The sequence below is a fragment of the Rhinopithecus bieti genome, unplaced genomic scaffold (genome assembly GCF_001698545.2).
Source record: "Rhinopithecus bieti isolate Rb0 unplaced genomic scaffold, ASM169854v2 scaffold_6945, whole genome shotgun sequence".
Classification (NCBI taxonomy): Eukaryota; Metazoa; Chordata; class Mammalia; order Primates; family Cercopithecidae; genus Rhinopithecus; species Rhinopithecus bieti.
The window spans coordinates 1,168,982-1,186,889 of NW_016805531.1; the positions used below are offsets into that span (position 1 = coordinate 1,168,982).

Here is a 17,908-nt window from a genome sequence, read left to right on the forward strand (position 1 = left end):
GAATTATCTGGAATAGAAATCCAAATTTGGCATTAAAGGAAAGAACTTTTAAATCATCAGGAAATCTTACAGAAACATACAGTTTGAATATGTAGGGTGATATGGTCACATTTAACCTCTCTAGCTCCTTGTGCTACCCACCAACTGTGCCCCCACATTCCAGGACTGCAAAGCAGAGCAAACAACTTACCTCCAAATCTCCTGAGATATTGGCACCAGCAAGAATCCCAGTAGCTGCTGGGAAAAAAATGGCAAAGACAGAGAAGAAGCCTTCACCCTTTGTGAAACGTGGCCCAAAGTTTTCTGCAAATATTGATGCTGCAACATAAATTATAAGAAAGTTACCATGTAGACATTTTTCACAGTGTAGGAGATTAAGTTACCACTGGCTTCCCTAGCCCTAAATGCAAATACATTCCTATGTTCTGATTTTTTTTTTTTTTTTTTGAGACAGAGTCTTACTCTGTTGCCCAGGCTAGAGTGCAATGGCGTGATCTCAGCTCACTGTAACCTCCGCTTCCCAGGTTCAAGCAACCAAGCGATTCTCCTGCCTCAGCCTCCCAAGTAGCTGAGATTATAGGCACCTGCCACACACCTGGCTAATTTTTTGTATTTTTAGTAGAGACGGAGTTTCACCATGTGGGCCAGGCTGGTCTCGAACTCCTGACCTCAGGGGATCCACCCGCCTCAGTCTCCCAAAGGGCTGGGATTATAGCCGTGAGCCACTGCACCTGGCCACATTCCTATGTTCTAAATGGAATGAACTTCAAGATGTGGTGTACTCCTGAGGAACTTTATGTTAATATTTGCCAAAAGTCAAAATATATATCATAAACTTTTAGATCTCTAGGACATAGTTCTGAAAAATCAATTTTTGTGCTGACAGAGATCCAGGCTGCCTGACTTTTTTGCATCTAGAAGAGGTTGAAAGAGGAGGAGATGAAGAATTCTCTCACGACCACCCTGGCATACCCACAAATGCACCACCACACAGATTCACACACACAACTACATTCTCACATGCATAAATACCATAAACAATCAACACACTGGTTTTCTATGCCTTTTTTTTGTAGTTGAAGAACCTTGTGGGTGAGTCTACTTTACAATTTTACTACTAATGTATGAATCTTTTTACTCTTTACTCCTAGGTATTAGATCTTAGCTGCTTGTACCAAATCCTTAGTATGGGAGAATATTATAATGCGGAGCTTTGTTAATAAAATAATACCATCCCACAGGTTGTCACCAAATTACTCAAATAAAAAGGAAGCAACCTAGAAGAAAAACAGGAGGAAAAAAGAGAAAAGAAGAGGAAGAAAAATGTGAACAAAAGAATCTGGGATGCAAAAATAGGAAAAAAGGCTTAAAGAAAAAAATATGGTAGGAGTGGGAAGGAGGGAAAATAATAGAAAGGAAAAGGATATTAACATGCAAAGTGAACCAGAAAGTCTTTATGAAGAAAAGGAATCAGGAAGAAAGATATGTGATATCAAAAAGAAATAAATACTGACAACTGAGTAAATAATGAAGGGAAACATTTAAAGACTCAGCAGTGGATTCTTGAGCAGGCTAGAGGGAAAAGAAAGGCAAGAACAGATAGAAGGAGTAAAATAAGGAGAGAAAGGAGTCAAATTTCATGCTCTGTGATGTTATCACAGGATGCTACACTGAGTAACTCCTGCAGTCTTTTCTGCCTGAAAGCCTGACAGTGATGCTTAACTAGGTAATGCCATGGGAAAGCAAGGTGCAAACAAGTCTAGCAGGAAGAAAGAAATGCCTATATTTGACTTTAGTGCTCTGCAGTGGCTGAACAAATTGAGCTGTGTCTCTGTTTCTGCTATTTGACAGCAACAACAAAAGGTTTACAAAGCACTTTCGCATCGCAAAGCACATTGTGAGAAATTGTCTTATTTGTTTCTCAAAATTCTCTCAGGAAGTTCTTATTATCATCCACGTTTTGGCAGGAAAATCTGAGACCCAGGCACATTAGGTGTTCTGTCCAGCTGTTAAGTGGCAGAGTTGAGACCCAACCTTGGGTCTCCTGAATCCAACACCAGGCTCTTTCCTGGAGAAATTTACTATCCATTTTATCACTAGTGAAACTCATATATTTTCTGGTTCTAAAACCTATAGTGTGCCCAAATTTGCTGGTGAGGTACTGGGTTTCAGAAGAGAATGATAGTTTTTGCCTCTATTATGCTTCCCCAATGCACTTCCCATTTCTTTTGGGCTTCCACATCCACAGGTAACTTGAAAGGGGAGCCAGGCATTCTGATGGCTGGGGTTGGGGTGATGGGGATGGTGACGAAGAGGGCAATGGAGAAGTATTCAATGAAAAGCAACCAATTTATTCCATGTACCTTGGTAATTAAAGAAACCTCTGGACTTTTTCTCATTGTTGGATGGAATGACAGTTCCAATGAAGAAGTTTACGATAGCAATGAGAAGAATGACCAGAAGAATCACTTGGGCCTGGAATGGCAAGGTAAAAGGAAACCAAATTAGATTTATTTAACAACTTTTTACATAATTATAAAAGTTAGAAGTGTCCACTGCAGACCGACTCCATCTGATTATTTCAGTTAAATCTCTGCTACCCAGAGTAGGTAATAAGTGCATCCTTATTAGAATGGCATGTAAACAGGCCTTATTCTACTTGGATGCATACACCACATTTTCAATGGAGCACGTGTTTGGGCACTTCAAGGTGACATTTCTATAACACTCTAAGTAGGAGGTGGGTAACTTCCACCATTGTCCCAGGAATGTAAATGAAGCCAAAAGTTTTAACACTGATAGACTTGAGGGGGTTTTGTTTGTTTTCGGCAGAGCACTTATCGGTTGTTTCTGTTCCCAGAGCTAACTGCAGGAGTTCCTGTTGATACTAATTTTCATGAATTCCCTTTTTATATTTATTTCTTTATTTGCTTGCTTATTATTGATTTCTTCATAGACCATACGTAGGGATTAGGCCTGTTTTGGTTACAGGTGAATATCAGTGCCTAGAAGAATGCTCAACACGTGGTAGGCACTTAAGTTTTGTTGAATGTGTGAATGCATAATCTATAAATAAATGCCATGTAGGCATGTTTTCTATTGACTTATACAGGTGGGAGGCTTTGGCTGTCTTTCCACGTCTCATGACCGCTTGAGATCTAGTTACTTCATCCACAGGCATGTAGGAATACTTTCAATTGCACCGGTCACTTGAGGGAATTACAAAGGAGGCAAAAGACATGTTTCCCATCATTCAAAAATTTGCTATCCATTTTATCACTGGTTAAACTCAGAGATTTTCTGGTTCTGAAGCCCATGATGTGCCCAAATTTGCTGGTGAAGTACTGGGTTTCAGAAGAGAATGATAGTTTTTGCCTCTTATATAGGTGCCTCCCACTTGTATACGTCAATAGAAAACACTCCTACATGGCATTTATTTATAGATTATGCATTCACACATTCAACAAAACTTAAGTGCCTACCACGTGTTGAGCATTCTTCTAGGCACTGATATTCACCTGTGACCAAAACAGGCCTAATCCCTATGTATGGTCTATGAAGAGATCAATGATAAGCAAGCAAATAAAAAAAATTAGTATCAACAGGACACTGTGATGAAAAAAATCATAGGAGAAAAAACATAGGAGAACCCTACTTTAGATAACTTTATTCCCTGAGTGAGGCAATGAAGTTTAGTAGCAGTAGAGGGTAGCATTTAAAGCTCTAGCTCTGTAGTTAAGAGTGCCTGAATTTGAATCCAGTTTATATCTCTATGGCCTTCAGTAAATTGTGTAACCTCTTGGTGCTTCAGTGTCTTTATCTTTTGCAAGTTTCTTTGGCAAGTTTCCAACACACTTGCCATTTCTCTTGGGCTTTTGCACCCACAGGCAGCTTGAAAGAGGAACCAGGGTTTGTGATTGAAAGACCCAGGCTTCCAGCGTGCACCGCTGCTATGATCATAAGGGGTCTGTGCATAAGGCAGCCGCTTTGGTGACAGCACAGAGAGACAAAATACAGCAGTCATGTGACTCGTGAACCCTGAGTCATGACTGCCTGGGCTTCGTGCTTTGCAGGCTTGGTGTTCCACCTAGCACTTGCCTGCTCATTTCACCATAGCAGGTAATAACAGCAATTTTTTTGAATATGGAGTTCTTTCTACTCCTGCAATCTGTTCAGGACCTGACCAGCCACTGTTGATAATATCATTTTTGAGAAATTTACCTTTGCCTCCCATTCCATTCCAGCTACTGAAATTCCTAGAAGAATCACCACTGTGATGGAGCCTATAATCCGGATGTCATTGCTTGGATCCACCATCATCGAATCACTCTCCTGGGGAAACAAATTCTTAAGTGCTTAGAGATGCAGCTTTTTGCATGTGAGTCTTATTGCAATGTTTAACTGTAAAAAGAGTTACTATACAATTACACCTGGGGCCATATAGGATAATAGAAAAATGGAGTATTCATAAATATATGAAGATAAAAAAACCTAACTTTTTTTTTTCTGTGATAATAGGCCTTTGATAGTCAAGGTTAGGAGTTAGACATTTTAGAATTCATTCTAGCTTTTGAAGCCGTTGTAGTACTAAGTAAAAATATGTATACACATACATACTGTGTTTTATTTCAGAAGAATGACTAGTTATTTCTGTGTGTCAAGGGGAATCCTAGCAGAATAAAAATGAATGGTTTACAGTATAAATACTGAAAATTAAGTGGTGTCCTATTTAAGAACAGATGACACAAACCTGATAATGTATCTCTTGAAGGTAATATACCTTGTGAACTGTAAGCTTATTTATTTATCTAATTTTTAAGTAGAGGTACTTTTTCCAATTGAATTCACTGAATGCTACCATTACTATGAGAAAAGGACTAGAAATTAGTTGATATATTAGCTAATGAATGTGCTTGCACATACAACATCCTAGACTGGGCACCTAAACTAGGAAATGGCTAGTTTTCTGGAGTGAGTTATCTTAATTTTTCAACTTTCTTTCCTTTTGGAAATCTATAACCATAATCATAGTACTACTGTTGACAGCAATATCCATTATTTATCTGATGTTTCCTATTTTACATAATATTTCATGTACATTATTTCATTTGATCTCTGCCACACTTCTGTGAAATACATACAACAGTATTATTACACCATGTTATAGATTTGGAAAATAAAGTCTGGAAGAATAGAGGAACTAATCCAAACCTTCTTGGCTGGTAAATGTGAGAACCTAGACTCAAAGCCAGATCTTCTGAGGCCAAGCCCAGGCTCCTTCCACTATATTTATCTTTTATCCTCTCATTTGGCTGTAATGATATCCCCTAGTGCCCTGAGAAGGCAAACTAAAATAAATTGTGCTGCTTGGCAGAAAAGAAGAAAAGCTTTTAATTACCTTAAGAAGATCTACTACAGTCTCAGCAAATCCCACCACATACATAGCAACAGCCACTGCATTAGCAAAAGCAAAGATCAGGCCTATTGACCCACCAAACTCGGGCCCTAAACTTCTGGAAATAAGATAGTAGGCCCCACCTGAAACAAGAAATGAACATACTTTACATTGAGGAACTGCTAGTTTATATGACCAAATGATTGTGACTATCTGAGAACATTTACAGTGTGAATTATTTCAATATTAATTTTACAACTTCCTAATAATTTTAGGAAACCTGTGTTACCCAGTGAATAACGTAGCCCTTCTTGGTACTCTGTACTTAATCTACAATAGGGGTATCCTGACTTAATGAAGCCCAATCTATTAAAACCTAAATGCAAAAAATCTACAAATAAGAACACAGCAAACTTTACCATGAAATGTGTTGACTTTATAAAAATATCATTGGAGTATTCAAATTAATAATGCAACTGAAGTAAAATTATATATAAAAAATTTCCAGGAGTAGGAAAGTCTAGGTAGAAAATGGAGTAGGTGAAGTTTATCTTTGTTATTCTAACTTCCTTTCTGTTGTGTATATATGTACTATATATATACATACATATATAGATATTTGTACATATATACAATTTCCTGATATATATGTACTGCATAAAACAAGATATCTGTATTATCCATTCTATAAATCAAACTTGCTTTTCTATGTTTTTAGTGAAAGAAGGCATGATATATATAAACATATATATACAAAACATATATAGGTACATATGTAAAATTTTCTGATATATATGTGCTGCATAAAACAAGATATCTATAAAGTGTGATATATTATTCATTCTATAAATCAAACTTGGTTTTCTATGTTTTTAGCTCGAGAAGGCATGATTATTGCTAAATACCCATATATGTATGGATGTGGCCAGTAGATCCCTTGCCTGTTGGCCACTGAGAGCACAATGTTTGGGAGTGGCAAGTGGGAAGAAAAGTGGGGAGGGTCTGGAACAATTACTTCTCCCTTGGACATTGAAAAAGTAGTTCTATTATATATATATATAGTTGCATACTTCGGTGCACATGAAGGATTGAACTAGATTGGTCAACTGCCTAGAGAGGTACCTAGGGCAGCTTATTGAAGGTGAAAAGGACTAAATGTTAGGAGGTCTGATTATCACAGACCATAGTAAGATTGACTTCTTATATAGAGGTGGCCTTGGAGGTGGGCACAGTTGGCACAGGAATGACAAACACACACACCTAAAAACAAAACAAAATTACTTTTTGCTGAGAAGAAATTTGTTTCACTATAGTAACTCTTTTGGGCTCAGGGGTCAAAGTCCTCTCTAAAAATGTAGCATATTGTCTGGGTGGAGCAAATCCCCATTATTTCCTTTATACAGATTACCTGAAACAAATGAGCTAGCCAGTTACCTAGGTAGGCTGGGTCAACATGAGAGACAGGCAGAGGATGAGAGTGGACGTGTGTCATGGGCAGGATGGTGTTTTAGAAGGCCCTGAGTAGGAAGACCTGGATAAGGTGCCCAAGTCGAGAACCATAGAAACCAAAGGGGAAAGAGGGGGCGAACAAAGGAAGACAGAAGAACAACGATACATTTCATCCATTTCACTTTCTGCCTAGGCCTGCCTACTCCTAGATTATTTGAAAGTAACTCTTTGCTTATTTATTTACTTATCCCCTTTTAATGGTCTTCCCTTGCCTGTTGGCCATTGGGGGCACAGTGTTTGGGGTGAGCCCCGAGGCCTGGGTGCAGGGGTGGTTTACTAAGTGAGAACCATCAGCAATGCCAACTGGGGCACTGAAGAAGACCCATGCTGAGGGGACCTGCGAGAGAGCCAGTGGGTCTCGTCCAAGGTACAGAGAAACCATATATTTTGCTATAATATTCCATACCTTCTTACTAGACACATAGTCACTCTCCACTTTATAAACATGTTTCGTTACAAAAAATGGGTGGTGTCAATGAAGATATTCTCATTTTAGTTGAGAAAAATTTTGCTTTGCTGTTTAAATTTTCGGTTATTTTGTTTTGTTTTAGGATATTGGGGACTAATCAGCAATATGTTAATTTCACTTCCAATAGTAAACTAACTCCAGACATTACTAGTAACCAAGCCTCTAGTCATAAGTAAATTAATTGGCTTACCTCCTCTTACTACTCCATTCGTGCAAATAGCAGACATAGAAATACCTGTGAGTGTTGTCACTACCACACTCAGGCCAATGATGATGACTCCAAGACCTGCAAAATCCCCCAAGAGAGGTGTTTGGTTCCAGTATTGAGAGAAGTCACCAGTACTTCAGGAGGCAGCACTCTGCATCTTGTCACAGAAAGATCCAGCTCCCTGTGAAAACCTGAAATGTTCTAAAAGATCCCATTTCATGAAGGTCTAGGAAGCACCTGAAATGAACTAAACTTTAAAACGGAAGCCAAATCTGGGAATCATTTTCCAAGGAACATCAGCTACAGGAGTGCAGACTAGCCTGAAAAAGAAGAAGTTTACCTAAGGAAGGTGCACATCTGTAAAGCACAACCTACAACGTGTCAGAGAGATCCATTAGAAAAGAGACCAGAGTAGACCTGGACTATTCTTATCGTACCTTAGGTTTTCTTTGGCATCCAGCTCCTCCAGATAACCAGGCTTCAAGAACATTGGGCTACTTCCTTGTTCCCATCAAAAAGAAGTATAAAAAACTGTTTGCCTACCCGTAGCAAGTGATGAGGGCATTAGATATCTTAGAGATTTTACCTCCACGAACAAACCCGTTAGTTGCTATCGCAGAAGTTGACAACCCAGTAATAGAAGTTACCATGGTGGAAAGAAGAATTATGAGAACTCCAAGACCTGTTAGCAATGAAAGATAGAAGATATTGCATTTTACTTTTCTTTCTTGGATTCCCTCTTGCTGCAAACCACACTGCCTTTAATTTAAGTTTTCAGGTCCATGCCTCGGGCTCCAATGGGGTTTCTTTGTGCTAAGGAGAAACTGGTTTGCCTGGCGTAAAGACCAAGTCAGAGAACTGCTCATTATGATGAAGGATGCTTTCCAAAAGTAAACACAATCTAAAGTGCAGCCTTGGAAAGGAAAAGTTGACTTATGCTGGTGTCCTGGGGGAGAAACTATCCTGGCTGTGAAAAGAGAAAACATGACATTTGACCTTCTTTCTTGCTTGAAGGAACCGGAATGAGAAAGTTGGGGGTTTGACAAAGGTTAAATCCTTCCCCATTTTTCTTGCATCTCTTTGCCTGATGGGGGAAAGAAACCAACTTGCATTACCTTTGAAAACACTCCAGAAAGGTCAGTGATGAACTATTAGAGCCTGTGTTGCCTTTACCTTACAAATGAGGGTGCGGGTCACAAGTTTAATTACCTCCTCTGACACATCCATTTGTGGCAATAGCAGAGGTGGATAAACCAGTGATACCAGTCACTGTCACGGCTAAGCCGATGATAATCACACCAAGACCTCAGTTGAAAGAGGAAAAATAAAGGGATTAAATGGTGGAAGAATTCATTGGATCATTTACATAAAAACCAGCAAGTCTGGGGTAAACATCAAAGGACCACATTTGAGTTTAACAAGTTGGCCAGAAAATCACCATGGAGTAAATGCTTAGCTTTGAAGTTTTCTGCTTGTAGTAGCTCTGGTTCCAAGAAACTCAAGAGCTAAAATGTGCAGAACTAAGTTGTACAAAACAAAACCACTAGGGCTGGTCAAAATTGAATGTGCATCCCATCTTCTTCTTCTTCTTCTTATTTTTAGAGACAGTCTTGCTATTTTTTCCTGGCTGGTCTCAAACTCCTGGCCTCAAGTCATCCTCCTACCTCAGCCTCCCAAGTAGCTGGGACTACAGGCTTGCACTATTACACCTGACAGAATTCCATCTTTGGAGAAGTTCTAGACACCTATAACATGATAATTGGCCTACAATTCCAAGCTGTCAAGATAACTGAGATTAAATGTTCACCCTTCCAGGCTGCTGTCTTTTTACATACATTTGGTCACGTAGGGGTGGGGAACTACAGACAGTATAGCAAATTATTCACCTGGCAGATGGGTAAAGTGGAAAAAATGAAACTAAATTTCATTAACTTATTGACAGTGTGAATTCTGGAAAGTTACCTGTTATTATAAGTCACTTTAAATAAATAAATCACTGAGCTACAAAATAGCAATGAAATTAGAAAGAATGCATGTGTAAAGTGACTAGCATAGCACATGGAACACAGTACACACTCAATGATACTGCTTTTTGATCATATCCACAATAGTCATAATACTTACTGCTTTTTAAAAACCTACTCTATATCCAGCTATGTGGCAGGCAATGCAAGAAACACAAGGCACAAATAAAATGAAATTTTAAAAAGTGCCCCAAGGATTTTATGGTTCAGAGGGTTGACGATTATAAGGAGAGGGAGAAAGTGGTAGAGGCCAGAATTCAACGAAGGCGTGACTGCTTTCAGCTTCAAGAAACACATAGCCAGGAGGCTACAGAAGGGTATCACAATATACCACTTTAGCATAAGGATTATTTGGACAACTGAAAAAAGTAGATACAAGAAAAGCTCTCGATCCCCTTCCTATTTACCTAAAAACAGGACATAAATTTGTCCTCCCTCCCCTCTCTACCAGGAAGTGGTGTCTCTGATCACCAGAGACAATTTTGGATGCTTATCAGCCTGACGAAGGCACCACAGGCATCTACACAACAAGCTTTGCTGACTAGCTCTTATCTTCCATTCCTTTCCTTATATATTTATCTTGCCAGCATTTGCCACCCTATGAATGAAAAGTCCTTTTCCTTTTCCTTTGTCTTGTCACTTTTCTACAATTTAACTGTTCTTTTGTTAAGATGATATGTAAGCCCATGTTCTAACCACCCCTTTAAGTCACTCATCGCTGAGTGGTCCCAGGTGTGTGTACCATGTACATGTTAACAAATTCTGTTTTTATCTTATTGATCTGGCATTTGTCAGTCTAATTTATAGGCCCCCAGCCAATTAACCTAAGATGGGTAGAAGATAACCATTTTTCCTCCCCTACAATACCCTCTCTAATGGAGGCCGACCCAGAATTCAGGGAGAGGGCTGTGGAGTCACAGTCACTGAACTCACTCTGGCTCCATCCAGAATGCTCTGGTCTGGGCTTTTTGGTAAGTTCCCCTATGTAAAGTGAATGCTCCATAGTTGTTGTTGGCAGTCTCTCTTGTCCTAAGGATGGTTAGAAGGGTAGTTAGCCAAGAGAGGCTGTTATCTCTCTGGCCATGCCCGAAGAGAAGGGAAACTGGAAGGAGGTTAAGGACAGCAGTGGGAATGAGTCAAGGTATTAAAGGGTGGTTCTTTTGAAGCTCTTGGCCATACCCTGTCTCTAACAGGAGCCTCTAGGTTTTTTTGCAGGTTCAAGTGCAGTGGGAAGAGGCTAACTAAGCAGAGGCTGCAAACTTGGACCACATTGCTTTGGACCCTGTAGACTCTTAAAAGCTAGGGGTTGTAAAAAATAGTTGGACTAAATTCTTCATATCTGTTGCAGGGATACTGTGGTGAGCAGCGCCTCTATATCACTATGTGGCTTCAGGTCCTTGTGCCACTAAAGGTGATTTATTTTGCACTTGTTTTGCTCCTGACTTTGTTTTGAAGAGGCTTGATGGAAAATGTTTAGCATACCCCAGAAACTCTACAGGACCATGTAATTTGCATCGCGTAACGTTAAACCTACTCCAACCTTACTATTTCCTCACCATTATTTTCCTTTTGACTCTAATTTTTTTCAACAATTCTTAATTCATCCTTTTGCATTGGATATATTTCTGAAACCATTTGAAATCTTGGAACAAAGTTTTAATACTTTTGCACAGCAAGGGATTTGCTTCTCTCTCATAATCAAAAATAGAATCCCAGGGTAGAAGGCAGCTGGGAGCACATTCAGTTCATTGTTTTCTGAAATTGTGGTTCTTGAACCACCTGCTTCAGGAAATGCCTGAGGTGCTTATTAAAATTGCTCATACCTACTGAGTTTGGATCTTTAAAAGTAAATCCCAGGATTCTGCAGTTTCCTAACCTAACTTCCCAGATAATTCTTATGCATCCCTCAGTAAGACAACTAAGCTGCCCTCAGCCTATTTAACTTGTGTCTGCCTGTTCAGAAAGGTACTTTAGCTTTATCTTCAAAGAATTCATTGGGTAGGAATTAACCTGCTCCTTAATATTTAGAAAAGAAAGGGAAACACTGAATATAAGTGACTTGCTTCAGGTCATACCGGCTTTTCACACCCAACATCCTTGCTTGATGGTTAAATTTATTGGAAACCATCTTGCCCCAGCAAAGTCTCCAAGATAGAGAAGAACAACTAGACAGCATTATCAGCTCATTCCACCCTTTGCTTTTGGGAACAAGACAGCCAAAACTCGTAGCCCAGAATGGTTACCCAAGGGCTGTAGCTACTGTTACTCCTGGCTCCAGATTCCTTCTGGCTGTATTCCCAGGGTCTGGGCTTGAAAACGTATTTAGTTTTCTTCCTCAATCTACCCCCAAAGCAAGAACAAATAGATGTATTTGTTTCTTTTCTTTCCCAATAAGGAAAACCCAAATGGGACCCAGATGGCGACTTAACTCATTTAGTTTTAGGTTCATAGCAAAGGCCAGTAAAACTGAGTAAGGTTGACAATAAGTTTCTAGTACTCACTAAAGTCTATCTTCTGAGAATTAAAAAAAAGAAAAGAAAAGAAAAACACAAACCTCCATTCGAAGGAAAACCCATTGAACACTTACTAGGTAGAATTTTATTCTCTTCTAATATATAATTTCAGTACTTCAATATAAAGATCTATATTAAAATAAAATTAATGTCTGATAGTATAAACTGTTTAGCAGAAGATAGAATTCTTCATTCTCTACAGTTTTGCAATAAACTCAAAACTGCGTTGACTGTGATGAGTAATGTAAGATCTGATTAAAGTTCAGATTATTGCCCAAACATATGGATGTTAAATAAGTTGCATTAAAAAGAATTACTCTTGCCCTTGGCTACTCTTACACCTCCAAACAAAGTAATGTTTCTTGATGATCTCAATAAGTTACTAAACTACCCTTAAAAACCTAATTTTGCATGAAACCCTGGAGCAAAACCTTGGCAATATTAAGATGCAGATTTTCCATGGAACGGCATATACTTATTTTGGACCCTGCGGCTGTGAGCATTCATTTGCTATGCATCATAAAACCGGCAAGCAGCCCTCTGTCAGGAACCCAGCAGTTGCCAAACATGAAACATGGAAAAACTATGGGAACTGGCTCTAGTTTTTCAATTTACAGCTTAGCCCTTTCTTTTCTGAGTTAGTCTTCTGGTGATGCTGAATGTGTTTTGAAGAGCAAAGTCAATAAATAATGACCAACTACCTTCTAAAACGTGAATTGAGATACCTTCTGGAGTGCTATCTGAAGGCACAATAGAACTTCCATATTCTTGAGACTAAGTCTTCTCCGGAAAGTGAATTCATAATGTATTTCCCAAATATGGAATAGAACATCATTAATTTTTATCTCATTAAATGGGGAACTTTAATAAAATTCAATTATATTGTGTCATAAAACTTTACTGGGAGGCTGAGGCAGGAGATGGCGTAAACCCCGGGAGCGGAGCTTGCAGTGGGCTGAGATCCGGCCACTGCAAACTCCAAGCCTGGGCCACTGAGCGAGCTCGTCTCAAAAAAAAAAAAAAAAAAAAAAAACAAAAAAAAACTTTACTAATTACTTCAACAAAAAAGAGATTTGCTAGAAGAAATAATATTTAAAATGGAGTGTAATATTTAAAACATTAAACAATCACTCAAAATAATGTCATTATTATCCATTTTTCATTTAGAAAAAATAACAGTAATATACATATTATCTTAGTAATTTCATCTTTCACTTTAAGCTCATATCTGGCAATACTCGATTAGACTTTGTTTTCTTACTGCTGGTACCTGAAAGTAACACAATTATTTTCTTTGGAAAAGTTCAACAATTCAGCATTTTATTAGTCAGGTCACATTTTCACCAGTTTTCCCACAAGATATTTTTGTTCAGTGAAGTTTTACCAATCATCCCAAGAAGGATACTCTATAACAAATGAGAGGCAAATGTCAATATGTCCCCAAATACAAATGTTATTATCTAAAATTAACGTGCTATTATATGTCTGTATACCTAAAACTCTATCAAAAGATAGAGATATCTCCTTGAGCATTCGCCTGTTTGACAAGCTGGAAAATTCCAGTCTCACAGGAGTTAACTCTTCACCTTTGCTTTCTGACAAACATCGTCAAAGAAGCAAAGTAAAAGGAGCTCAACTGTAAATTATTTCTGTGACCTTCATCTCACATTCAGTATTAATGGTGAAAAAAGGTTGCTCATTGAATTTATAATTTATATCGAAATTATTTAGGAGGGGGAAAATGCTTACCAATTCCAGCTTCTCCAACAATCCAGGAGAGGCGAATGAAGAGCATGACTCCCCAGATGTTCAGCATGCATCTTACCTGTGGATAGAAGCGGTATTGAAAGGAGACAGGACAATGATAGTGGGACAAAACCCGGAGCTCTTCATAATGCTGTGCCCCGGCCTTGTTCACTCTTAATCCACTAGAACATTGAATGGATAGTTTGAATTTGTAAACAGAGGAGCTTTCTCACCAGCACACCTTTCACCCATCCAAACTTCACGACACCAGCTTGATCGTCTTCCTTATTTTCAGCTTGTTCATCTCCAGGTATCCCATCACCGTTAGCAACTCTGTCAGCTGAACTTGGGGTGATTGCCACATTCTGCATTTTACAGACAGCAAAAACACAGTAGTTGGTCAATGAACAAAGGGTCCCATAAAACTTTTTAAGGCAAATCAAAACAATTGAAATAAAACTTCAAATGCCACAAAAAAAAAATAAAATAAAATAAACCCAAACAAACTAAATATATTCTGAGCATTTTAATGAAACTTATATTTTTTGCCCTGGAAGCTGAAAGGTTCGTTTTGTGAGTCATCTTAAAGTGTTTTTTAGGGCTGCAGGGGTGGTGAAGGAAACCTGAGCTGTTCTTCCACTAGCGAGAATATTCCCTCTGGTGAAAAGTCAGATTTGGATAAGTTTAGTACATAAGAAGAACAAAAGAGAGAAGGGCTACAAGGAAGGGAGAGCCAGAGTAAATGAGGGTCTTTGGAAGTCATGTTACAACCAAAGAGAGAACCTTCCTGAGCTAAGCAGAGGATCTGCGCTTCTGTCAGTAAAACTCCCTGTACTTCATTTTATTCATCTATCTATCTATCTATCTATCTATCTATCTATCTATCTATCTATCCATCCATCCATCCATCTATCATCTATTATCTATCTATCTATCATCTATTATCTATCTATCATCTATCTTTTATCTATCTATTATCTATCTATCATCTATCTATTATCTATCAATCATCTATCTATTATCTATCTATTATCTATCTTTTTTTTTTGAGACAGAGTCTTGCTCTGTCACCCGGGCTGGAGTGCAGTAGCCAGATCTCAGCTCACTGCAAGCTCCACCTCCCGGGTTTAGGCCATTCTCCTGCCTCTGTCTCCCGAGTAGCTGGGACTACAGGCGCCCGCCACCTCGCCCGGCTAGTTTTTTGTATTTTTTAGTAGAGACGGGGTTTCACCTTGTTAGCCAGGATGGTCTCGATCTCCTGACCTCATGATCTGCCTGTCTCGGCCTCCCAAAGTGCTGGGATTACAGGCTTGAGCCACCGTACCCGGCCTATCTTTTTTTTTTTTTTTTTTGAGACAGAGTCTTGCTCTGTCACCCAGGCTGGAGTACAGTGGCACAATCTTGGCTGACTGCAACCTGTGCCTCCCGGGTTAAGGCGATTTTTGTGCCTCAGCCTCCTGAGTAGCTGGGATTACAGGCACGCACCACCACACCCAGCTAATCTTTTGTATTTTTAGTAGAGACAGGGTTTTGCCATGTTGCCCATGGCTGGTCTCGAACTCCTGAACTCAGGCAATCTACCTGCTTCAGCCTCCCAAAGTGCTAGGATTAGAGGTGTGAGCCACCGTGCCTATCCCATTTTATTCATTTTAAATCACGATAATAAAACTTCTCTACACACCTCAGAGGATCTTTAAGAGAATTCAGTGAAAGACACATAGACCTGTTTTCTTTCTTTCCTTTCTTCTTTTTTCCTTCCTTCCTTCCTTCCTTCCTTCCTTCCTTCCTTCCTTTCTTTCTTTCTTTCTTTCTTTCTTTCTTTCTTTCTTTCTTTCTTTCTTTTTCTTTCTTTCTTTTTTCTTTCTTTCTTTCCTCTCTTTCTCTCTTTCTTTTCTTTTCTTTCTTTCTCCCTCTCTCTCTCTCTTTCCCCTTCCTTCCTTCAACAATGTTGAATTCATGAGGTGGACTTGAAAGTTCATGGTCTCTACCACTTAAGAGCAGTTATCCTAGTTTCTTATCCATTCTTGCCTCCTACTTCTTTTATCTTCCATCTCTATGGGATAGCTCATTTCTTATTGTTTCTTCTGGGTAGCTCACATTTGAAAGGGAAGAAGAAGAGAATGAATCTTAAGACAGATTATTTTATTATTTTCTGACAGTATTGGGAAAAAATGGAATAACAGAAGAGATTGAAGTTAATAATTAAAATTTAGTTTTTAATTACCTGAGGAATATGTTAATCTTAGATATCCTCAGTCCTTATTTGCACAAATAATTGAAAGCTAACATAATATATTCACACCAGTGTAAGAATAAAGACAGTCCAAAAAATTGAGGCTAACCGAGTGGGGCAGAAACTGGTCATCTATACCAGCTACAAATGCAAACCAAGTATGTAATTCAAAATTTTCTACTTTTTAAAAAGTGAAAAGAAATTAGTGCAATGAATTGGGTTTAGATATGGACCCTTACATTTTAATGTTATATTTAATCTTTGGAGAATATCATATTTCTAATATTTGCAATATAAGTATTTGTTAGCAATAGTTGCACCCCAACTTTCTGGGAACTGAATCACAGGAGTGTTTTAGTAATGTATTTTACTTAATGGAATATCTATGAAATATTATTTCAATATATAATCAGTATAAAAATATTAGGAAATATTTTATATTCTGTTTGTAATAAGTCTTTGATATTCAGTGTGTATTTTCCACTGGCAGTACATCTCAATTTGGATTAGCCACGTTCCAAGTGCTCAATAGTCCCATATGGTTACTGGCTACCGTATTGGACAGCACAGGTCTATACAATGAAGTCAATTTCAGATGCATGAAACATTTGAGGCTGTTTTCCAGTCCATTAAAATTCTGTTTTCTCTGAAAGAATTCTATACACATATGGAAGGTGAATAGGTCAAATGTAACTTTCATTTTTTCATTACTGAAATGTATAATCAGTGAGAGCAGGGAATTGAGGAATGTGTTAAAATGTCCATGAATGTTGAAGGGATTATTTGGTTAGGAGACCCATTTATTTGGCTTGATTTGAGAAAAACTTTTTAAAAAACTGTCAATATTGTAGTTAATCAAGATCCCATAGCCAGACCATCAGCAGTTACTCACTTTGGGAGAGGGCAGTTTTCATTGTGTAAATTAATTGGGGATCCCAAGAGACACTGCCTTAGTCACTTGCCTTTTTTAAAGTTGGTCTTGGGAATAAAACCCATGTTTTCTGATTAAGCTTGAAGATTTGGTCTGGGAAATTGCTCTGCTACCTGATAAACTCCAATGGTGATTGTGACCCTTAGATATGAATTGATGAGAATATCCAAGACTGTAAACAAATCTTACAAAGTAGGCTAAAGGATGAATAGGGTATTTAAAATTTCCTCTAAAATGAACATTCCTTCCTGATGGATGCCCTCTCTGGTCACAGTTTAATGGTTCTTCAATTTATCACTAGGACTTCACAATATGATGCAAGAAGAATATTCTATGAGAGAATGGCAGAGAAACCACTATATGTGCAAGTTAGTAAAGCAATCATTTTCTAATTTATTCAAAAGTATAGTCAATGAAGGGTGTTCAACTCTCCTTTAGGTAAGAATAATATGTTCAACCCGCTAGAGTTCCAAAGTTTTAAATATATTTATTATATTTATACCACAGAGGGGAAAAAAACCTCAAATGTATACTTCTTTTGTTGACTATTAAGATCTGATAGTAAATTTACAAGCACAGAAGCCATTTCCATTGCTTACTCTCATGTAGGAGCCAAAAAAATCTGGCACCATAAACTAGGATACTTGGAATCTAGTTTTGGTTGTGCAGTTAATTCAGGGTGCGTCCTCCTTCAAGGTGTTTAACAGTGCTTGAATACTGCCAATAAGAATAAATCCAGTGGCTTTTGTGAAAAATCTTATCTTGAAGTAATTTACTCTAAGGCAAAATTGTTTTTCTCTGTTTGCCATCTTACTGTTCTGACATGGCAAAGCAAACCTTGGTTTTACTCTTTTTTTTTTTTTTTTTTTTTTTTTGTTTT

At 38.3% G+C, this 17,908-nt stretch overlaps 1 protein-coding gene across 1 annotated transcript in view; it reads right to left on the minus strand.

Annotated features, from left to right (window-relative positions):
* The window catches only part of SLC12A1 (solute carrier family 12 member 1), a 109,646-nt gene that overhangs the window by 81,687 nt on the left and 10,051 nt on the right, over positions 1 to 17,908 (minus strand). The window contains 7 exon segments of the mRNA XM_017872780.1: positions 191 to 318; positions 2,364 to 2,475; positions 4,222 to 4,332; positions 5,399 to 5,538; positions 7,564 to 7,659; positions 13,868 to 13,943; positions 14,098 to 14,229. Coding sequence (XP_017728269.1) covers positions 191 to 318; positions 2,364 to 2,475; positions 4,222 to 4,332; positions 5,399 to 5,538; positions 7,564 to 7,659; positions 13,868 to 13,943; positions 14,098 to 14,229 — 795 coding nt within the window.